Raw genomic sequence first — 24636 nt, forward strand, 5'->3', positions numbered from 1 at the left:
TATTAATTAACGTGCTGAATATTAAATGTTCCCTCAGCGAGCCGACATCTGAAGGCTCATCTCATAATCCCTGAAATCTGATTAACAAGACTCACTAATGTGATGTTCTTATTTATTTCATGTCTTCTTCTGCGTGTTTGAGAGCAGATTTCAGCCTCATGCTGCTGATCGACAAATCCCAACTTCATGAATTTAAAAGACGATGTTTACAGCACTTCTGCTCGTCGGAGCTCGTTTAAACTGTGAATCTGAACCCGTTTGTTTTCACAGAGGACTTTTTCATTCACCAGATTTTAAGTAGAAGTTGAACTAAAGTGGAGCATTAGCCTGAAGCTGAGGAGTCTCTGGGTGCAGACGACAAGTTTAATTAGTTATTTGATGCTGTAAAAAGGGGGTGTGGCCTCATGATTGACAGCTCTGTGGACAAATGGGGCCCCTGCAGCATTCTGTTCCCGAGTAGCAGAGTAGAGGAGGAACGGCGAGAGGAGACGTAACTAACACTAACACTACAGTCAGTGAACTTTCCATCAGCGTGAAAATCTGCTTCAGACCGACACAAGAAGCTGTTCTGCTGCAGACTGAGCCCACCTGAGGGCTCCAACACGCCAAGGACACCTGAGGGCTCCAACACGCCAAGGACACCTGAGGGCTCCAATACGGCAAGGACACCGGAGGGCTCCAACACGCCGAGGACACCTGAGGGCTCCAACACGCCGAGGACACCTGAGGGCTCCAACACGCCAAGGACACCTGAGGGCTCCAACACGCCGAGGACACCTGAGGGCTCCAACACGCCAAGGACACCTGAGGGCTCCAACACGCCAAGGACACCTGAGGGCTCCAACACGGCGAGGCCACAAGGTGAAGGTGTGTGTCGGGTAGAAGAAGGGGCGGGACGTCAACACGTCAGGTTTCACTTGGGCACAACGAGAGGAGGAGGAGACGCGTCGTCCATCTTTATTTACAGCCACTGGTCTGATGCAGGAAAGCCTACACATATTTATTTCTATTAAACCCCAAACACAGACGGCGGCAGGCTGATCCTCTGTCATATTTCTCATCCTCAACATGCGTCACTGCGCGTGCACGTCTGCAGAGTCACAGTGATTTAATCCCATTCACTCCCCCGAGGGGCTCGACTACTTCCTGAGTGTGAGGTTGGAGCTCATGCACGACAGAGAAGGTGACGGTCTTAATGGCTCTGCACAGGTTCAGCCGAGATGAAAGAGAAATCTGTGGGTCAGATGTGTTTAATGCACGAGGAGATGGTCCGGGAGGACGGCTGGTTCTGCATTCTACTGTCCGTGTAATGTCATTGACCTCTCGATCCAAGTGTGACTCTGTGGGGATGAAAGGAGCAGGGCTCGGGGTCCTGGGGGGCAGGGATCGTAAAATGTGCTGGACTATGTAAAAGTTATATAAAAAGGAAAGGAGGGATGGAGAGATGGAAAGCAGGAGCGAGTAAAAGAAGAGAAGAGGAGTGCGTCAGAGACTGGTACGAGCTCCTGAGAGGAACGAGGAAAAAGGAGTCGGTCGGAGTGGGGGTGGAGACGACACAAAAGTAGTGGAGAGCTTATGAATTGAAAAAAGGGTTTAGCAGGAAGCAGGAATGAGTGAGTGGGTGACTCACAGGATGAAATCCGGGTAGAACATCTTTTTCTTTTTGGCTGTGATGAATTGCCAGATGAACATGACGTGAAATCCATTTCAAAAAGGGAAAGTCTGCATAATGCTGCTAAAGCAGGAAATCTGCAGACGTACATACCACTCGCATGTTTTATTTATTGTGGATGAAGCTGGCAGAGCGAGCAGCTTCTTATCTCCACCGCCTGAGACACATTTTATTCACAGTGTACAAGTGAAATGAGATTTACAACACTTAGAGATTAAGCCTTTTAAAGGGTGAGTTCACCATTACGACCAAAACACATCTGTACATATAACTCCTGTGACTCTGCAGCACGTTTAACTGCTCTCTGGATGAGTCCATCAGATTTATTACAGGAATGTTTTAAAGCTGTGATGCACAAAGTGATTAGCATTGTGTCGGACGGGAGGCACAAATCTCAGGCTCACAATCATAACAAAAACTTTCTGCATGATTAATGCCACCAGAGAAAAATCAGTCTGTCTGTGTGTTAAATACTAGAGCTAAAGTCAGTTCCTAGCTGGCCTAGCTTAGCATAAAGGCAGCAGGGGGAAACAGCTAGCCTGGCTCTGCCTGTGATCAGCGTGTTGTGCAGGTGTTTATTGACCTTCCTCTCGGTGGATGCAGACGGCGTCTCCAGCTATAGACAGATCTTTAGCTAATGCAGCAGCTCTGTAATGATTACATGCTGCTCTGACGATGCTAACTTGCTAGTTGAGGAACGATACAAAATGCAGAGAGGGACAACGTCACTGATGATAATTGATTCTGAAGAATAGCCACTGAATCTCAAACAGAGGCACTCATCATGACGTACAGGCTCGTGTGTTTTGCATTTCTTCTCAGTAGTCAAAGTTTGTCTCGACTGTTGGAGCAGCTGATTAGCTCCACAGGTTCTTCCTGAGGTCCTTCACATCGTTGACAAAAGTAAAGTTACACAGAAAGAAACTGTAAATGAAGACATCTTTCTTTCATATGCACAGATGTTGTCGCCGGAACGGCGTCTTGTCAACTTCTGGTAATTCCCCAGATAAGTGTATACTGCAGGCTGCACGATGCAGCCGAAGAGTCAGGTTACTGTTTCAGTCTCTCTACAGACAGGATGGTGCCAAACTTAAGACTACAACCTAAAAACTGCACGTGCACACTGTATGTCAGCTGAGAGAGAGAGCTTTAAGCGTGCACGACTTCTGACTCTGATGGAAGACCGCTCTTCAGTTCAGTTTCATTTTGCTTCAGGACAGAAACTAAATCCTGTTTGATTGTTGCACTCTGAAGAGGAGCAAATAAAGTTTGACCTTTGATGGTTCGTTCATCGATGTCGTCAGTGTTTACAAAGAGATCTGCTCTGTTGGCTGAGATCATTTAATGTCATATTTGATGCAAAGACAGAAAACAGAAGAAGTTCTGCATCCTGTTGATTTAGCTGTGTTGTATAAAGCCAGCAGATGGCGCTGTTGCTCAACATATAACTCCTTCAGAAGCAGACCGACCTGTGGGCTCGTGTTCCCAGTCTCTGTGTCCAGAGCTGCTCCATCACTCCACACCTGCAGAGCTCCTCCATCAGCAGTCATGTCCCCGGCTTCACTTCTCCTCTGCTGCATCGACGTTTTGCTCTTACATGCTTTATAATCCACATGTAGTGCGACAGCAGGAGAATCAAACGAACAAAGATCCAGTTTAGCTGTAATGAAGAGGATTTGAGGGAATCATGGAGCCCTCCTAATGCTGTGATTGGACTTCCTGTTTTCATTAATTCATGGCTCTGTTCGCGCACATTACTTTAATAATTCATGTCTGTAGGAGTCTAACGGCCGACATCAAAGGCAGCTCGTTGTGCACAGACAGACTCCAGATGACCAACACGAGATGTTTGTAGCATCATGAGCATCATGAGCACAATACGGGGTCTTTCCTCAGATGTGATGAATTAAGCATGTGCTGCTGGAGCCCAACGTGGGGCGCTCAAACTTTAGGCTCCGCTCGCATAAAAAATTAAGTACCATCAACTTAACGACACTTTAAATCAGCATAAAACATCCTGGCCCCGGGCTAAATGCTCACAGCCTATAAGTGAAGTGTTAAAAACACATCGACTGTAACAGATTCATTTTGTACGAAGCAGACTCTAAACTGCCCGTAGGTGTGAGCGTGAGCGTGAAAGGTCGTCTGTCTCTGTCTGTCAGCCCCGTGATCGACAGGTGACCTGTCCAGGTGTAACCCCGCCTCTCACCCAATGACAGCTGGGATAGGCTCCAGCCCCCCGGTGACCCTGAACAGGATAAGCCGTATAGATGATGGATGGCTGTGTTCAGATGTTCAGAGCTGATTTCACCATGTTTTCATGAAGTTACTCCCACCTCTGCAGCCATGAGCCGGTTGGTCTGAAAACAAGGCGCGGTCAGGTGCATTGTTGGTGCACTGTGATCTCGTGGCAGCAGAAAAGGATTTGGTTATTGACCAACACAAACCTGGCCCAAAGTCGAAGTGCGATGTTTTGTTAGGCATCTTTTGGAGTCCTGTTCCTCCTGCAGACGATCTGCTCGCACACTTTGACTTCATGCACGAGAAAGAAACCCGTCGACTTCAACTTCACCTAATTGCGATGCATCAGAGCAGGAGAACCTGGCATCAGAAGGGAAGGAGAGGAGTGACATTTCCTTGAAACACACCCATGATTGATGCTATACAAAGAATAAAATGTTAGTTCTGATTTTAGAGAAGGTAAATATTCCATCTGTGTATTTGTCCAAATATCTGGATCTTCCAATAACTTGACATCTTGTATTTTAGCTTTTAAGAACGTTTTCGTCGTGAGCACATCAAACATTGACACATAAAAGTGTGTGTGTGTGTGTGTGTGTGTGTGTGTGTGTGTGTGTGTGTGTCACTGCCAGAAGGTGATGTTGAGCCTTCATTAGTTTTTCAATGACAAACTGGTTGATGTTTTAAAGACTGGTTTGGCGTTCCTGCTGCCCAGTTATCGTTTGGCTCCAAAGTCACTCCTGTACGCTGAAACACAAGTGAAGAATCCGAGTGAGAGGATTGTTCTCAGACTGCCTGCATCTATCACCTGCCTGTTTAACAGAGAGAAAGTCTATTGATCAGACACATTGATTGTAAATACATTATCCTTTCTCCGTCTGTCTCGTCATCTCTGCAGGATATCGACTGGGTGCAGACAGAGAAGCATGTGTTCGAGCAGGCGTCCACCAATCCGTTCCTCGTCGGCCTGCACTCCTGTTTCCAGACGGAGAGTCGGTAAGAGATGATGAAGCTGACAGAGTTCAGACTGTAGTTCAGGCTGTAAGAGCCTGGGCAGGACTTCATTACAGCTGGTTTATTATTTAAAATTATCAAAAAAAATCGTCTTTGTTGTTGTCATGGAAGTCAGACACTCTGCAAGCTGTGAATCCGTCTTATTATTCACTCAGTGTAGCAGCATTACTATTGTACTGATGGAGTTTCTCCTCCTGCTCCGTTTCCAGGTTATTTCTGGTGATTGAATACGTGAACGGCGGGGACTTGATGTTTCATATGCAACGACAAAGGAAGCTCCCTGAAGAACATGCAAGGTACATTTCCAGGTGTTACAACATCTGTTTCCATACAGAGAGAAAGTATGTAGCAGTCTGAAATCCAGCGTCTTAATTCAGTCTCTGACTGGCTCTGCAGGTATTTTAATTCTGTGACGTGTTTTTTAAATATTTCGGGGTCTGAAGGATCAATGAGTACGGAAGGTTTTTGAATTGCTCAAGTAGATCCTTCAGCCTGCAGCAGTGACACAGGCTGTGATGGCTGCATGAAGCTCTTCTTGTTTCCACTGACAGGCTCAGATTGTTACTGTAAGTGTCTGACCTTTTGGACGAGTTAAGGTCTTTTTTTCTAACCACAAACAGCCGTTCAATCTCGCTCACGAAAGCCACCAGAGTCCACTGACAAAACAGTGATTTTACCTTGCAGAACAGGAGCTGGAAGACAGCAGCTGACTATATTGGTTAGTTTGTTTGTGTCATTGTGTGCAAAAATCCAAGTTTATTTTTTGTTAAGCACACGATAAAGCAGCGATAGACAGGCAACTGTTCTGAGAGCTTAAATCGCTGTTTTTCTGAATGGAGTCTGGTGTGTCTGCAGAGAGCGATGTAACGTCTGTGTGTGGTTAAAACAATCATCTTCCTCTGTAACAAAAAGGTCTATCTCTGTAGGGATCCTTTCTGTCATGTTGTCACACACTTAGAATAACAATCTGAGCCTGTCAGTGGAAACAACAAGAACTTTTAGTGGACGACCTTTGACCCATCAAGGATTATGTTGCAGCCATTACAGCCTGTTTCACTGCTTCAGGATGAACACATCTCCTGGAGACACTCACACACTGTTTGTACCTCAGTTGGAGAGTGTTGTCAGGATCGTAACACACATCAGAGATGCTGCATGTACGAGCAGCATTTTGAGACATGTATGAAACACATCAGCACAGGCTGCGTGCTCAGAGGACACAGAAGAGGTGATTTCAGGGTTGGATTTTGGTAAAGTTCACGTGGTGCACTCAGCAAACTGCACAGGAAACTCATCTTTGAAATGGGGGACTATTTTGGTTTGAAGTGATGGAACCTCCTCCGGATGAGCTCTTTGTGCTCCACATGAAGGTATTTTGTGTAGTTCAGGGTGTGTGTAGTTCATGTGTTCCTCGGTGTGGTGCAGCTGCAGTGTGTACTTGGCTGAAGATGCACCTTCTTTACGCTCCTTCTAAAATGTTCTTCTTATTAGCACTCCTTACAAACGGATGCTTAATGGGATGCTTTAGCAACGCTGCCAAAACCCAACTTAACACTTTTTTTCCACCTCTGAGAAATATAATGAGCACCCATAATTCATTGTGCCTCTGTACTTGCGGGGCACTCCAACTGCGGCTCTGATAAATGCTGGATCAAAGGCTGGGTAATTTAGAGAGGCACCGTTGGGCCCCTATCAGCCCCTGCAATCTGTATTCTGGAGACAGTGGCTGTACATATGCAAAGCAGCATGTTAATCACTCATAATGATTGTACATATTCATGAGCAGCGCTCTTACACGGAGCCCTGCCGCATTCCCCCGCGCCGTGGGGGAGGCGGGCCGGTGGGCGATGGATGGTGCTGCTGATAGGACGTAACTTCTATCAGTCTGATGCCAGCAGAGAAACAACGGCGCACAATGGAGGCTGTCAGAGGGAAAACGTGGGGGAGCGACGTGGGATTTGTGATTTCTCTGTCAAACACACAGCCTCTCCTTCAGAGTAAAACAATCATGGCTTCACAGCAGCAGACAGAGACGCTCGTCAGTGCTAATGAAGGCTTATCTCCCAGAGACAGAAAACACACTACCTACACACGCAGAGAAAACATGCCACTGACTCACCAGAGACGCACACATGCAGCATCCAATCCTGGTCAAAGCTGAAGGAGTTTAAAAGCTAACGTTGTCTATAAATACGTCTCTGTTCAGTCAGGAAATATGGAAGTTAATCCTCAAACTCAGTGATCGGTGAGGAATAAACAAACGTGCTTTAAGCCCATCAAAGAAGACTGGACCGAGCCTCTTTGTTTTCAGAGTGAAGCCAGTGGAGAAGTGTCCAGCAGGGGGCGACTCTACTGCATTTAAAAGAAGTCTGATCCTATAGAAGTCTATGAGAAAATGCTCCTCCTTCTCCCTTCATTTATTCCCTCAGTAAACATGAGTTTATGGTCTCAGTCTCTAGTTTCAAGTCTTCTTCAGCACAGCATGATGTTCATTTAGTCGCTGATGCTCCCACTGAGAGTCACACAGACCAGGAAGAGGGGAGGGTTTAGGGCGTCTATGTGCATCCACGTTCTCGTCCAAATATGGCTCCAAAAAAACAAGATGGCGTCTGCAAAAATGCAAAATTCAAGGATTCAAAAAGGTGCTTCTCAAACCAATTATGGACGACATGACGACATGACGACATGATGGCGCTGTAGACTTCTTATATACATACAGTCTATAGTAATGTCTTAGAGGCACAGTGACATCGGACTAAACATTTCTAATCATTACAAAATGCTGACGTGATAGCAGATGAACATGTTGCACTTTCGTGGCGGCCATCTTTGTTGTTTACCCGCCCCTTACTTAATAAACTTTTATCATTTGACCCGGCCGTCTTTATCTCTATGAATCATGTTTTTTTGTATTCAGGCATGCAGAGTGTCAGTTCAGTCCAACGTATGCACTGCTCATGTTCGGCTGGAGAGGGTCTCCTTTCCTTCTCACCGATCAGCAGCACATTGGAAAATAACAACATGAGGAGTGGATTATAAACCTTATTTTGTAGATGAATCACTGTTTGTCTGTGTGACTGTGATGATTTTAAAAACCTGTGTTTTACTAGCAGTGACGTTAGCGCTCATGTAGACGCTGTGTAAGTAGAAATCTCTGGCTGCACTGTGTGACGTGTCGGACGCATCATTCTCTGTATTTTCTCCTTCACAGATTTTATGCAGCAGAAATCTGTATTGCTCTGAACTTCCTGCATGAAAAAGGAATCATCTACCGCGATCTGAAGCTGGACAACGTGCTCCTGGACCATGACGGACACATCAAGCTCACGGACTACGGCATGTGCAAGGCAAGAGACGCATCGATTTCTCACTAGACTGAGTGGACTGCTGGTGTAGCTGATCAATAATGCAGGAGATCTGTATTGATTCAAAGTCAACAGGGCTTCTGCCTTTTTTCTGTTCGTGTTCCTGCACATATTTTCCACACTGCCTCTTTTATCTCTGCTTCTCTTCTTCTTCCGTCAGGAGGGGATCAGACCAGGTGACACCACGAGTACCTTCTGTGGAACACCGAACTACATCGCACCTGAGATCCTCAGAGGAGAGGACTACGGTGAGACACGCCGGGTTTATCCCAACATGCACTTTTACAACAGGCTGGAAAAACTGTTTTCACCATCAAAACTGTTGTTTCCTTTTTCCATCTTTGACACTTAAAATAAAAACCTTTAAGGAGGTGAAAAAAACTTGACTGAAACTTAAAAGTGAAAAGAAAAATGAGCTAAAAACATTTAGAGCTAAAAGAAACAAATGAAAGTTAACATGAACTTCTATACATCATGCAGTAGAAAACATACGCTGTATGAATAATGGACGAAGCCACCCTGACGTGCCCCATTGGTTTCCTGACTGTGTAAATTAAGCCACGAATTCGGGATTTGGCCGTCGCCGTTTTCTGGAGCCAGAAGTGACCATATTTGGGAGGAGCGAGTGAGTGAAAAACTCAGCTGATCCACGAGCGGGTGAATGAGCCAGTTTAACGTTCCCAGGAGGAGATTCTGTCGGTGACTGACTGCAGGTGTTTAGTTATCAGACTAAAGAAGGAGCGGACTCACGAGACAGCTGCGGGTGAACGACAAGTAACGGAAAGCTGATGTTCTCATCACTACGGTCCGCTGTAACTCCTGACTCCCGACTTTACTGGCCGACAATCAAATAAATGTTTAATAAACACTGAACAGGCTAGCAAGCAGCTAAAGCGAGCGCAGTATACCTGCTACTTAGTGCTAACAATATATCGATACAATAACACAAACATTTAACTCACAGAAAAGCAGGAGCTCAGACTGCACGGCCATAAAGTTCCATAAATCCCACAGAGAGATTATTTGTCCTCTAAAGTCTCCAACTACACAAACAGGTGAAGTTCAGCTCAGTGTCTGTGTGTCTGTGTTGACGTCTAGCAGACAGCCAGCAGGATCCACCTGTCAATCAAGTGACCACGCCCCTATAATTTAAGGCTTAATATGATTAAAACAGGTGTGTTATGAAAACATTCGCCCCCGTACAGTTATCATGAAGAATAAAATTAGCTATTTATAACGAACACGTTTTTTTGTACCAGGCTGTAAACGTGTTTGTTTCAGCTGTAGAAATCATTTTCCCACCTGCTGTAATGTTATTTCTTGCTTTCGGGCGCCTCCAGTGGCCACTCGAGGAACTGCAGAGTTTTGCACTTCTGCATTGGCTTCATGTTTAGAACTCACCTAAAAGAAATCATGAAAGCTTTTATTCCCATTTACGACTCGGGGTGGTGGTGCACTGCAGCCTGTTGTAGAAAAGAGGACAGAAAAATGATAAATTACTTTCACCTGTTTTCAAGGCTGAATATAAAGTAGTACTGAAAAAAAATGGTTTTTCTTTTTCACCTGCTAAAACTCTGAAAAGTTTTTCAAGAATTTCTCACAAATCAGTCATTTTTTTCACACGTTCTTGACACTCATTCACACTCAGACACACAGGAGAGAGGACGTGTTCACATCAGACTACAAAATGGATCCTGGATGGAAAAATGTTTTTAAACTTTCAGGGTTTATGTGGAAAATATCAATGGAGAAGATGTTTTATCACCTTCAGGTGGTGGTTACATGGAGGAAATCAATCGACCTGAACGAGTCTGTTGTCTTATCGTCGTGTTTCCTCCCGCAGGCTTCAGCGTGGACTGGTGGGCTCTGGGCGTGTTGATGTTTGAGATGATGGCTGGAAGATCCCCGTTCGACATAATCACCGACAATCCTGACATGAACACAGAGGAGTACCTCTTTCAAGGTGAGACGAGGAGTTTAACAGCACGAAGGGTTAATGCATGTGAACGGCAGCAGAAGAGACGAGTTTCATACGCTGTCTTCTAGAAGTATTAATGCTAAAAGCTCAGTAAAGGCTGTTTACGTGGTAGCACAGCAGAATGGTTCAATCCTCTGAAATATTCTTCTGTTATCTCAAGGAAATGTCTGTTAACAAATACACGTTATGGACCAGCAAAGTGTTGACCTGATGTTGGTGTTAGAGGAAATATAAGAGTGACACCAAATCATCATCTGAGAACACGAACATGTTCATGTTTAGCAGACAGAATCTGTACCATGTTCACCGTCTCAGGCCTTCTTGTCAGCATTCTTAACATTTCCTGATTAGCATCGAACGATTCTGATTTTCCGTTGGACGATAAAGTGAAATCAATAAAGAGAATAATAACTTCAAAAAGACGTCAGCAACCAGACATGACAGCACATTATATACAGGAAACATTGTTACCTTTGCACTGCGTGTTTTGCACCATTAACAAGACTACAACCAGATTCTTGTTGAGGTCATTTCCCATCATGCACCTGGTGGAAATTTATGAGAAGAAAAACAGCTGCCCCTGTGTGTGCAGTGATTTGTCTTATTTGCAGTGATAGCGGTCGAAACGTTAGCTGGGTTAGCATTACAAGCTAGCAGGCTGATTCTCTACTTAAACTTGCAGATTAACCAGAGCTAACCAGAGCTAACCAGGGCTAACCAGAGCTAACCACGGCTGTCGAGCTAACAGCACGCGAGCGTCTCAATTTAACGTCCCCATCAGTTAGGACACGGTGAGAGCAGCCCTGCACAGAGTCCCCTCCATGTTTGCTCTCTACCTGGTTTACTGCTTCCTGTTTGGTGCTGCAGAGAGCGCTCCTATTGGCTTATGACAAAGTTCAATATTTGCATGAGACAAGACTAAAAACTTATATATGTATATATATATACACGTATAATGTTTACCATCTTACATCAAACAGTTAAGATGACAGCAGTTGGCCTCGACTCCGGCGAAGCTCCTCAGACTTTATCCTGAAAATGATCTGTGACAGTGAAATAGTTCAAAAGGACTTTGGTAAGGCCGCCACTCGAGATAAGAAACAGTAAAAGCTGCAAACTACAAATGAAATAGTTTTTAAAGCTCCCAGGATCGTGGTTAACCAAAGTAACATCTTCTGAAAGGACATTTTCACCTTAAAAAGTGCTTCTTACTGAGTAGAGTCACACAGACAGCGTGTCCCAGCTCCTCTCTACACTCTGGTTTAATGGATCGGGAGTTTAGAGGAAATGTGGGAAATCAAATGTGAATATTGGGAGCATGTGGCCGCCTGTTTGGTGCCGTTTAAACAGAAACATGTTAATTTAACCCTTTGTGACGCAGAGGGGGGGAAACCGAATCCATGCAATGGAATAACAATCAGCTCTGGGCTGTAAAGGATTTATGTGTGTGTGCGTGTGTGTGTGTGTGTGTGTGTGTGTGTGTGTGTGTGTGTGTGAGGCGTAGTTGGCTCTGGTACGCTTCATTAAAATGGAAGAATCTCAGAAACAGGGTTAATTTTATTTCTCTCGATGTTCATTAGATTTAGTTTGCTGTCAATCTGCTGCTTTGTTTCAGACTGAGCACACTCACTTCTGTTCTGACATGGCAGACGTAAAGTAGAAAAAAAACCTGATGAAGCTGAAATGACAGAAAAACATTTATTACTTTTTACATTTTTTACTTTGAAAATGTTTCTCAGTGAAGTGATGATTTGTGTGTTTGTAATTCGGCTGACAGACGACAGGGACTCTTCTCTGAGGCTGACTGAAGTATTAAAACCTGTTAACGTGCAGACATGTAGACATGTACAGGTGTTTATGTTCAAAGCCCTTGACTTTATTAGGATAACACAGTCGGCTGTTACCTGCATTGATCCGTGTGTGTGTGTGTGTGTGTGTGTGTGTGTGTGTGTGTGTGTGTTTGCAGAGAATGGTTAACATTTAAGACTTCATGTGATCATGCAGCCCCCCCTCCTCTCATGCACTGTGGCAGTAAACCAGGCTCTCTGTTACAGAGAGCTGCATGTTTCAGTTCAGTGTTTTCATCATTAGTTTGCTTCATTGGCAGCTGAAGGTATTTTCATCTGAGCTGAGATGTTGCCAAACAACCACCTGAAGCAGCATGCCTCTGTCTCCCATCAGTCAGACTGAAACGTTTCTTTGTAATTATGGTTTTAATGATGCAGGGAGAAAGATGTAGAAGGTCAGCACCCAACAACATGACCTGAGGGAAAACGAGCAGCTGCTGTTCATGAAGAAAAGACTGTGATGGAGGATGTAGAATATGTGACATGAAGGTTTCTAAGAGGGGTGAAGAAGCCCCAGTTTGCTGTCTGTTCGTTGCTCTTGCTGTCGCTGTCTCAGGCCTTTAGTTTGTTTTAATATGTTCTTAACATCCAAATTATTTTCACCTACAATCTAAATACACACATAAGAAGTTGGGACTGCAGTCGTGAACCAGTTTCAGATTATCCATCTTGAATGCCTCAAGCCTAAAAAATGACTGTTATCAATGCCAACCTGTTTTACCTGCACGGGTTCACTTTCACCCAAACCATAACGACTAACTTACACTGACTCCTAACTGGAAGCAAAGCAAGCGAGCGAGCGAGTGAAAATTAGATTTCTTGGTTTTATTTTGATGAAAAGGTCGTGCCTAAGCTCCTTCGTACGCAACGTATTCGGGCCATTGTAAAAAACAACAACAACAAAAACAGAGCCAGAGAAGAAGAAGAGAAATATTCAGAGAAAAAACGAAAAAGATTCAAGTCATAAATTTGCGAGAAACAAAAACTAGTAAAATCATGTTCAGAGGGAGGGTTCCTTTAGAGTCTCGACCCCCCAAAAGTAGGTTGTGGTTCACGGCCCCCTCCCTCTGATTCACCTGTGTCTCTGCCCTGTCGGCTCTGCCGCTCACACTCGGAGCTCGGAGCCTGTTTGCTCTGCACACAAGAAGCAGACTGAAAGACTGAGCGTCCCTCTGCTGCAGAAACACACGTCTGCCCCAGGGGTTACATCACACGAGAGTTACCCTACGACCTCATGACGGGTACTGACAGGAAACACACCTGCATTACAGACAAAACATACAAAACTACTTTAAATCAGTGTTTCAGTCGTGTTGTTGTTTGGATGGAGGCTGAGACAAGAAGCAACCAGCCCAAGGTTGTGACTGACGACTGTATTCAGTGTGTTACGCGCTGGGCGGCTGTCCAGGGAGGATTCATGCTCACGTTAATGGCTTTATAATCTGATGAATTTACTCATCATTTTCGAACAAATTTGCCTTTTTTCTGGCAGATTTGCCCCTTTAATCTCAGAATATCCAGTTTTTTGTCGTGATATTACTTCTCTGCCTTCTCTCTGTTTTCTTTCTGTTTTGTTTTTTTTCCATTGGCCCTAATCCGCCGTCACACCTTCATATGTGAGTAAACAGTCCAAAAGAAACGCTCTGAGGAACTCTCACCACTCTTCTTTTCTGCAAAGTTCCGTGCAGGTGGATCCCGACTCCCCTTCTTGCAGAGGGAGAAATCACAAACACAAAACTAGTCCCCTCTGCAGCGCTGAAGCATCGCTCTGAGTATACAGATCGCTCACTCACTGTATGTTGGAAGAGTTATGATGCTTTCACGCTCCAGGAGTTACATGTATCTGAGACACGCGAATGGAAGCACACATCTTAAACTCAGTGGGATGACCTGTAACATTAGCCCTGTGAGTTTCCTCCCAGAGGCAAAAAACCAAAATAGCTCCAAAGTCAGAGTGGACCCAGTGAAAGTGTCTGTCGGTGTGATCACACCCTCAGGATGGAGGAGCCTCTATGAAATCTGTCCTTCTATTTGCATGTGTGTTTCCTCCAGCCATATGGTTCCCTTACGTAGCTCCCCCCTCCCCCAGCCTCCCACACGGTCCCCTGTAACAGAAATTCCTCCGTACTACCGGAGCCCCGTGTGACGCATGATGTCTCTGCTGTGACTGTCAGGAGCGTAGCGTGGCACCACGGCTAGCATCTGCCACCAGAGCCGTCCTCCTGGCGGTCTTACCGGTCGAGCAGCAGGTTCCTGGACGAAGGCCGGCCAATGGGAGCCGAGACTTCCACTACAGGAGCCACACGGCCATATGCCACCCCTCTGCACCCTGAGCCAGAGCCTGCTTTGGGTTTCAGAGCTCCACATGCAGACCAGAGAGCTTTAGACAGACGGCTGACGAACACGAGGAACCTGCAACAAGGTGGTTTCATGTGAAAACTCTTACATTCTTAATAACTTGTTCTTATGAAAAAGCTGTTTTCTAAAGACCTCGGAGGGTCAAAGGTCAGAGATAAATCTTGGCAGTCCACTAATGTGGGTTCATTAATGTTAAAACCAAAAGAAAACTCCAAGGCTCCTTTATTGTCCTGACGTGTTCATGTTAGACCTTGAGCCGAACTCGGTTCAGCATCAAACCTTTGTGGGGAGTCAGAAGAAACACGGCTGCCTTCTCATCTCACCATTTGGTATCCATCATTATTCAGTAATGACAAAGCACTGCAGAGGACTTTGTGAAACAATGCTTCTGTGTTTTAAGTGGATTTTCCACAACATGTTGACTGTGAGAGGAAAAGTTTTTAATCAGATGAGCTGCAGAAGAAAGAAGCTCCGGCAGCCTGGGGGGCAAAGACACAGAGAGAAGAAGATGATGTGTGAGAGACCGTGATGATGTCAGAGTCAGAAACTAAAGTCTGTAAGTCACGTTTATCTTCTGTGACCTGAAAGTATCTTGATTGTTTCTTTACTACATGAACCTGTGAGAATCACCACATCCATCTCATGTGTGTGTTAGCTACAAAGACACAGCCAGGAGGCACTTAGCCTAGCTTAGCATAGCATGGAGCACAAAGAATGAACTACAGTTCTGATGAGTTTCACAGAGTTACTGTTTCATAGCAATAACAAGACGAGGTCAAACCTCGAATGTGTCCGAGCGCGTCAGGTCAGTGTGTTATAAGGACTGTCCTCATGAACAGGTGCGCGCTGTGGACGTAGGTGAGGACAGCGGACAAGCAGTGGAGGAGCAGCCCCGCCTTCTCCCCGAACAAAGTTTCCAGAGCCGTATAGACAGAGAGTTGCGTCAGTGGAGGTCCAATATGCTCCATGATCCGCCACTGTGATGTCGCAACTCTCTCTCTCTCTATGGCTCTGACAGTACCGTCACTCACTCACTCACTCTCACTCAGTCACTCAGTCAGTCAGTGAGTCAGTGAGTCACATACAGACGTGTGTGTAGGGCTGACCCCGGCGGTCAGCTAAAAAGAACACGTTATATAAAGAGGACAGCAGAAAAAGTGGATTCACCTGTGTCGTTGTTCGTTACCTGCCGTCCTGATCGACTCCTGGAAGCCTCTGCACCTTTCTGTTGTACACCACATATAGTTCCATCATTAAACTTCTCCTTAAACCACTGATTTACATCTTCACATGTTTATTCCTCTCTTGAACAGATGTGCAGGTAGCATGTTCTGTGCGTAATGAAAACAATTACCCCTCCTTGTAGGGGCTGTTCCCCGGGGAGGGGGTAGACTCGGAGCATTTCATAGACCCTCGCCGGGAAAAGGGACAGCATGACTCCTCCGTGGAGGCAGACCTGGTCGGGAAGCTTAAGGGGCTCAGCCGGGAACAGGAGTCTTAACATGTAGGCCCACAACCTGCAGGGACTGTCAGAGTCTGGCTCATTCATGCAGCAGGCAGGGGTCTGTGCTGAGACACTGCATAGTGTGGAGCAGAAGTTTTCTAACTGAAGGTGACTGTAAACATTAGTTTGAATGATTTCCAAAAGAACTCCTTTACGATGCGTTCATGTTCATCGGGTCGGCAGAGTCACTGATCACCTTTAAATCTGTTTCATTAGAGAGCGGTTCCTGACTACACGTGAGGTTTAAATGTCTTTAAAACATCTTTCTTTTGAAGATGTTTTTCTTTCCCAGTATTTGTCTGCTCTCTGTCGGTATCTATTTTACATTGAAACCAGGTCACTTCATTTATTCTGTTCTTTGTGCGACTTTGTAACGTCAGTGCTCTTCAAAGTAAAGGTCAGAATTAATGTCTCGAGTGTATTACGTGCTCTTATATCGGGTTGTTAACGTCTTTGTGATTTTTGACACTCTCCCCCGGGTGCTGTAAAAGTTTCATTCCTTTATTCCACTTTATTGTCCAACAGAATATAAAGTTGTCTTTGACTCACTACGACATAAAAGCAGCATCAAAACATGAAACACATAAAACCACTCATTACATCCAGAGTGCGACTGGGAGGAACGCACACTGGTCACATTACCTTGAACCGTCGCCTCGGCTTGCAGCATTGATCTGTGCGGCTGCCGCTCCGCTTTTGATTCAGGTTTGGAGGGAGAAACTCTTTCTCTGCGTGCTTTTGTTCTCGTCAGTGTGACATTGTTGAGCTGTGGGAGTCTCAAGGCTGCGTGTGGACCATCAAAAGTGAGAACAGAACGGTGTCCTCTGCGTCTCCTCCCTCCTCTGACTCCCACGCAGCAGACATGGTCACCCACAGGCAGGTTGGACTGTGAATCATCCTCCTCCCTGCTCACGATTGTCCTTTTCTCTCTCTCTCTCTCTCTCTCTCTCTCTCTCTCTCTCTCTTTGTTGCTGTCCTTCTTTTTTTGCCAACAGTTATTCTTGAGAAGCCCATTCGCATCCCAAGGTCTCTGTCAGTGAAAGCTGCCAGCGTGCTCAAGGGCTTTCTAAACAAGGTGAGAGCCGTCCACTCCCAGTCATTCCCCTTTCTCTCTGTGTGTGTGTGTGTGTGTGTGTGTGTGTGTGTGTGTGTGTGTGTGTGTGGATTCAGGGCCAATAACTGGGCTGTGCAGACGGGGGGGGGGGGCTCTTTTTCATGTGCTCCTGCGTTCCAGTAAAGTGAAGCTTTATGTTCGTAGTGTGAAAGATGAGCTCTGATACTCCAGGTTGTACTCACTGAATCAATGCCAGTCCTTATGTTACACAGAGTTTCTCAAACTTGGGCTTGGGTCCCCTCTGTGGGTCACTAATCTGCAGATTGTGTTAAAGAAGAGGCCAACACACACCTGTGAACATGTTCAGCGGCTGCACACCTGGTCTTTATCACTGTCCTCGTACAGAAGAGTCCACCTGACCTGAGCCTGTATGTCTGCCTCTACCTGCTGATCCATATTGATCCACTTGACCTTCCTCACCTGCTGTTTTGGTCCCCACAGGATCCCAAGGAGCGGCTGGGGTGCCAGGTGCAGACGGGCTTCACAGACATCAAGTCACACACATTTTTCCGCAGTATAGACTGGGACCAGGTAAGAGAAGAGCGAGGGAGCAGAGGGAACAGATATCACCTGTGATTCTTTAAATCCTGATCTGAATCTGACAGAGCCTGTGTCCAGGTACAAATAACATCTAACAATACTGTGAACTAATACTGCTCGCCATCCAACGTCCTACCGCTGCACTCCACATTCACATGGCAGCCATTTTCCTCTGACATCACGCTAAGGGCACGGAGCTCAAATGCTGCACTGATGTCAAAGTGCTGCCATGTGAACAGTGTTGGGCAGGCTACTTGTGAAATGTAGCGAGCTAAGCTAACGTTTAGTCTACATTAGATTTAGCTGCACTGCACTGAAGCCTCGGCTATTAAAGCTATGATCATCACAGTGTTGTTATTTGGACCGCTGTGTACTACAACTAGCTGTAGCTCCATACAAGCAAACAACAACACCTTCCCTTCGTTTGCTTTTACATGCTTTTACATTCTACAGGTGGGATGAAACTTGTGTGTGTAAATAATCCTCTGCCCGTGTCCCACATGCCTCTCAGCATCACAGGATTAAGAATATCGGGTGTTTCCTGAAAGTAGCTTCAATGACAAACAGTGTGTACACGTGCCTGGTAACAGGAGGTGGGTCAACTTAGCCCCGGTGTTAATTTAGATTTAGTGTTCAGACGACAACACTTTGACCCTTTATAGTTTTAGGCTGGTTTACGACGACAACTTCAAACGTTTCTGTCCAGTTTTAGTCAATAAAAAGTCCTCACATTTAATATGTAAATATGTTGCTGGCTGATGTTTGCAAACTACACTGGTGATGCTAACCTTAGCATGATCTGGTTGTGTTAGCTTAATCACCGGACTGAGTGAAACTCTGTCAAGTGATCGTGTGTGTGTGTGTGCGTGTGTGTGTGCGTGTGTGTGTGTGCGTGCGTGCGTGCGTGCGTGCGTGCGTGTGTGTGTGTGTGTGTCTGTGTGTGTGCGTGTGTGTGTGTTTGCGTGTGCATGTGCATGTGTTTGCGTGTGCATGTGCATGTGCAACTTGATTAAAACTGCTAACGGCGCTTTTTGTAGCACCGTCACGGTGAGAGCAGCCATGACCCAGAGTCAGACTAAGACAGACGTCCTACAGCGCTGACAGGAAGTGGGTCTCACTTAAACCTCTGGGCAGATGTTGATAGGAACCGGAGCAGAGTTAGGTCTCACTTACGTAACCTCGTCAAACAGTCGTTTCAAACAGATAAAACGAGATGTTGGAGGTGATGCTTCAGCGGAGCAGTGGGATGAGGGTGCGTGTTTCCTCCTGACAGACAGCCGCTGACAGCTGATCCACAACCTGTCAGTTCATCACAAACACTGTAAGAACAACAGAGACAGATAAACTCTGCACGCCCACGTTAGTGCCACTCAGCTGAGAGAGCGGCTGTCAGCACACACACTCACACACACACACATTGTCAAACCTCAGTGTGTGTGTGTGTGTGTGTGTGTGTGTCTACTGTAAATACAACACATACAACACAACACACCCTCCTGTTTGTGATCTGAACACAAGTGAGGAGGAGCTTTGTGTGTGTGTGTGTGTGTGTGTGTGTGTGTGTGTGTGTGTGTGTGTGTGTTAAAAATGTATGATTTGTATAGACTGTGTGTAAAAGCCACTCCCCCCTCTGTGGAGCAACAAGGCAAATAAAAGTGAATTCCTAATCACACACACACACACACACACACAGACCGAAACATTAGCAGTGTGTGTGTGTGTGTGTGTGTGTGTGTGTGTGTGTGTGTGTGTGTGTGTGTGTGTGTGTGTGTGTGTGTGTGTGTGTGTGTGATGTTTTAAACCCCACATGAAGGAGAGAGAGCAGTCATGAAACATGTCGGGACTTCACCTCCTCGTGCAGTCAGGTGGACGGAGCTGCAGCGTGCGCAGACTGTTCCTTTAGCCGAACAGAGCGACACCTGTTAATCCAGCGAGCGATGAAGCTGTAATCTGATTTCTGGAGATTATTTTTGCGTCTAAACGACATCGGCAGTTGTTTTCTCCCTCTGACAGCTGCTTCGGCGTCTTTGTGTCTCCCATCAAAGTTGTGACGTTTTTAACCATCAAACTTCTCGTCAAACTGCTGCGTCTTTATTTTCGTCTCTGTAGCTGTTTAGCGTGACAGAACTGACAGCTGTAGTAAGAGCGTCTCTTCTGAGCGCTGACAGTATTAAACGTTTCCATCTGCTGATTCTTGACAGACGACTTAACTCTCTGTGATGTGACATTTCAAGTCGTTACAGGGGAAATAAGCAAAAAGTTCTCAGGCGCATACACGCAGCAATTTGATAAGGCTCATGATTACATCTCACAAGCACACACCTTCAGACGCTGGCTGAGGAAAGGGAATCGAGCTGCAACGGCCCAAAAGATTTCCATGAACAGAAACAGGCTGCAGATTCAAAAACACCTGATAAACTCCAAATCAAATGCAACGAAGGGAACGCACTGCAAACACATGAACGTGCTGCGAAAGGAAGAAACAAATGCATCAACATCAGACGTGCTGCAAAAACAGAAACGATGAAACACAAACCCAGAAACACACAAACGCCAGAAGAGCTCCAGGCCTGTAGGGGGCGCCTCCACATTAGTCTTTATCACTGTTTCGTTCAATATAAATATTTCAAATTATTAGCAGCTGCTGTGCAAGTAGATGTAAGACACTTTATCCTCCTCAGTTTGTCAGGTTTTACAGGTAAAACATGCTTCTCTGCTGCGTCTGCACCTGTTCCATTATAATGACTGTACAAAGGACAGTAAATATTCTACTTTATCAGACGTTCAGCTCTAATTTCAGCTAAATTAAGGCCATTTCTCCGTCCCCATTGTTGCCGCGTCCCTCCTGGGAGCGTCAGGCGGGTGGCAGGTAGCACAGCGGCATGAAAGAGGAGAAAACAATTGTCAGAGTGTGTTAATGAGAGCTGCCACAGAGCCTGTGAAGTACACACCAAAGGCAAACAGGGGAAAGATATCAAAGCGGAGAGGAATCCTGCGCCCGGCGACACAGCTCCGTGTAGCGCGGAGGGAAAACAAGTTGACAAAGCTGAGAGAGGTGGAGGAGCGACGCTCTCTGCCCTCAAACCTGAAGCCTGTCTCCAGACCTGACAGGCCTGGCACGCCGCTCCTGTTGTTACCACACATTAATATTCATCCGACGGCTCCTGAGGGAGCTTTCTCTCTGAAGAGATGACACGTTTGAATATCATTTACCTGCCGTCCTCTTTCATGCCCTCTCCAAACCCTCAGTTCTTCACTGCCAGAGACCTGTCAGCTGATGAGCGCTCAGGAGGAGCGTTTAATTCTGGATCTCACTGCTGGGAGTTATTTCCATTTACACTGAGATCACATTTAGGCAGGAGAACAGACATCAGAAACATCTTTGTCTTCATCTTTGAGCCCATACACACTGCACCATCATAATACGGTTATTTCTATATGAACTGTTTGGTGCTAAAGGACAAAAACAGAGAGACTAAACTAAAGTAAAACTGAAAACTGGACGCAGCATGATGAGTTTGGGATCACACGAATGTTTTGTCTTGAACAGTGTTTGCTGACTTTTTGTTTACCCAAGCCTTGTTCACCTGCCCGGCACAGTTACCTGTACCTGAGTTGTGTGCTTCTCTTGCAGGTCACAGACCAACCCCTTGTTTATACTGACGTGGCTGCTAACGTGGTCGTGAGCCCACTCAGCCCGCGGAGCAGCACGGCTCACGCTCATGTGCGGCTGCAGCGTAGCATCATCTCGTACTGACTGATCATACTCGTGAAATCGCACCTTCCACTACAGTTTCTACACCTGCAGAAAAGGATATAAACATTTTTAACCCAACACATCCTGTATCTGTTTCAGGTCCAAACTAATTATGAATTAAATTTATATTAAAATGAAACATTTGATTATTAACAGATATTACCCAAAGGTAAACTCATGCACAGGTCGAGTCGGTGTGTCCCTATTTGTAGTTTTTCCTGTTTCTGATTCTCTGTCGCGTTCCTGTCGGCATCATGTGACTTTTAAACTCATGAGAACTTGTATTTACACCTTTAAATAGACTTTATATGTAATCGCTTCATGTGAAATAAGACACCACAAAACATGTTCTTTACAAAGATTATTTTTAAACTCTGCAAAAGCTCTGAAGCTGCTGGCAGACGTGTTAGCACGTTTCCTCTGTCTGATCAGAACGAGACGCAGTTTAGTTACGATGTTCTCCAACATTCAAACCGACAGTGAAGACGTCGATGTTCGTCTGCTTGCTCTTATGGAGATGTGTGTCTGCAGGGTTGTCTGTGTGTGTGTGTGTGTGTGTGTGTGTGTGTGCGCATTACAGCTTGGCTTCACATCTGTTGGCTGTAGTTTGTCTCCAGTCACACTAACGACTGCCTCAGATCAGGCTGATTGTCACATCGTCCAACCCTGTCCTGAAAGCATTGATGCTACGGATGCTACACACACACACACACACACACACACACACACACACACGGATAGTATAGCCTGTATATCCCTGGTGCTCACTTTCCTCTTTCATGTGCCCCTTTGGCCTCATGGGCACTTCCCGTGTGTGTGTGTGTGTGTGTGCGTGTGCGTGCCAGGTGCCGGGCTCGTTCCTGGCCTGCGCCGTGCTTCATTACCAGCACACGGAGCCTCAGCCTGCCCAACAACACATCAGAGAGAGCGGGGAAAGTAGGAGGAGAGAGGAGAGGCATGTGAGGAGATGAAAGAATTGACAATGAGTAAGACGGAGACAAACGTGGAGGAGAAAGATGGAGACAGGATGTGAGGGGGTGAAGCTGACAGAGGAGTGTAGGTAGGCGCTGAAAAGCTGAAAAACAAATTAGCAAAGAGAGAGAGAGAGGGAGAGAGAGAGAGAGATTGGGGGAAGGCGGGCCCATGTGATGGAGAGGCAGCGTTGGGAAGAGAGACGAGGAGAAATGTGTGCTGTTTTTGTGTTTGTGTGTTTGAAGCTGCTCCCACAAAGCTCTTTGAACCAATAACACTAATGAAGCAGAGAAAGTTCTGCAGGAAGCAGCGGGACAACTTTTGTAGCAACTAAACACACACACAGGAAACAAACACGAGGAGCAGCTGAGCGAGAGTCTGAAGGTTCCTCGACAGTAATCACACCTGAGCCACAAATCAGGTCATTAGTCTGCTCCCTTCTTATTGACCTGATTAGTGTCACAGAAGCCAGAAAGGAAGATTATAACTGCTCTGTTAGAGGACGCACCATCATACAAGAGGCTCCCTACAAACACCATATTCATGCTGATGGGCGTGGTCTGATTCAGCTCTGCTAAGTCAACGTTCTGATGTCCGCTAACTTTAATGTGAAAATCTGCAGGAAGTCTGGGTTGCAGCCGTGCAGCAGGAAAGTGAAGAGTCTCTTTCTTCATGAATGGATGACATGTGTGTGTGTGTGTGTGTGTGTGTGTGTGTGTGTGTGTGTGTGTGTCTGTGTGTGTGCGTGTGTGTGTGTGTGTGTGCGTGTGTGTGTGTGTGTGAAGCTCCAGTCAGGCGGAGCTCTGCTGCAGCTTTAAGCTGCAGGTTCACACAACGATCAGCTCCAGGAAACACCTCAGATACATGGTTCTCAACTGGTGGGTTGGGACCCAAAAGTGGGTCGCGGAGCTGTTTATAGGGGGTCACGGATGCTGCACTTTTATTTTGAAGGACATGGGTTTCCTTTGACGTGCGTGCAGTAGTAGTTTAGTTTATTCACACTGGTTGGGTGATCCCAGCTATAGTTCCGTTCTTCACACTTGATGAGCCCAACAGCTTTTTAGTTTATTTCTGTTCCGCTCACTGAGTGGATACTAACGGGAATATTTTCCTCGCACTGCCACCTGCTGGTCACTCTGGTCGGCTGTCATACTGTTGTGTTCTGTGAAGCTGACGTGCTGTCATGTTTCGTTCCGTCTCGGTCCAAACTGCATCATTCTTTATGAAATACATTTGGGACGCGATTGGTCATTAGGGAGGAGGTGGTGGGTCGTGAGGCGGGACCAGCTGAGAGCCGCTGCTTTAGATCACAAGTTTCTACAGAGAGAGACGAGAGCATCAGACACACAACACTCTGTGTGACGCACGACGTGAGGCTCCGCCCACACAGGAAATACTGTGTTATTCGGGAGTCTCTGACTAACACGTCATTTTTGGCTCTAAATACATTTGACTCAACAGAACAGATTAGATAAGAACCTTTATTTGTTTGTCACAGCTGCTCAACAGGCCAACTATAAACTATTCACAAAGTTTGCTTTGTGGATAGCACATGGGACACGGGCCGTGCTTATAAAGCGCTTTTCTAGTCTTTGCAACACTACATGTCACACACACCCACACACACACACACACCCACACACACACACACACACACACACTGACGGCAGAGGCTGCTACGTAAAGTGCCCAACTGTCAATCAGTCATCACGTTCATAGCACTTTGGGGTTCAGTGTCTTACCCAAGGACACTTTGACATGTAGACTGAGGGAGCTGGGGATCGAACCTGTGACCTTCTGATAGAAAGACAACCACTGAGCCACAGCCGCCCCGAGGAAGGATTATTGTACGGAAGCCCTAAGCGGACATGCATCCAGACGTTTTATCTTCTCTGTTTTCACATGATAACGAGTCATTTCAGTCGTTTTCATCTTTAACAGGACTTATTTATCTCGTTATCTCGAGATAACAACGCTGCACCACCGTAACATCAGATGATCATAACTCGTATCTCCAGAGCTGCAAAAGCACCAAACACACACAGAAACGTCCCTCATCAGTGTGGGACATGGCAGCATGTCCTGCTCTGTGACATCACAGTGAGCAGCCTGTCGGTCTGATTTATAGATCACCAGAAAATTATCCCGTTATCACGAGAACACCAGCTTTGATATCTGAGATAATTAAGTCGAAACAAACCGGAAATTAAACGTTATCATGGGAAAACATATAAATAACATGTATGGATGCATGTCCTCTCAGGGCTTCCGTAG

At 45.9% G+C, this 24636-nt stretch overlaps 1 protein-coding gene across 1 annotated transcript in view; it reads left to right on the plus strand.

Moving 5' to 3' along the window:
* Nucleotides 1-24636, plus strand: part of prkcz (protein kinase C, zeta) — a 69560-nt gene that overhangs the window by 32421 nt on the left and 12503 nt on the right. Inside the window, exons 7-13 of the mRNA XM_069660485.1 lie at nucleotides 4812-4909; nucleotides 5137-5223; nucleotides 8139-8274; nucleotides 8453-8540; nucleotides 10136-10255; nucleotides 16975-17054; nucleotides 17535-17624. Of these exons, the coding sequence (XP_069516586.1) occupies nucleotides 4812-4909; nucleotides 5137-5223; nucleotides 8139-8274; nucleotides 8453-8540; nucleotides 10136-10255; nucleotides 16975-17054; nucleotides 17535-17624 (699 nt within the window). The remainder of the gene's footprint in view (nucleotides 1-4811; nucleotides 4910-5136; nucleotides 5224-8138; nucleotides 8275-8452; nucleotides 8541-10135; nucleotides 10256-16974; nucleotides 17055-17534; nucleotides 17625-24636) is intronic.

Source organism: Semicossyphus pulcher, unplaced genomic scaffold (genome assembly GCF_022749685.1).
Source record: "Semicossyphus pulcher isolate SPU_LCO1_2020_fin unplaced genomic scaffold, fSemPul1.0.p SCAF_13, whole genome shotgun sequence".
Lineage (NCBI taxonomy): Eukaryota > Metazoa > Chordata > Actinopteri > Labriformes > Labridae > Semicossyphus > Semicossyphus pulcher.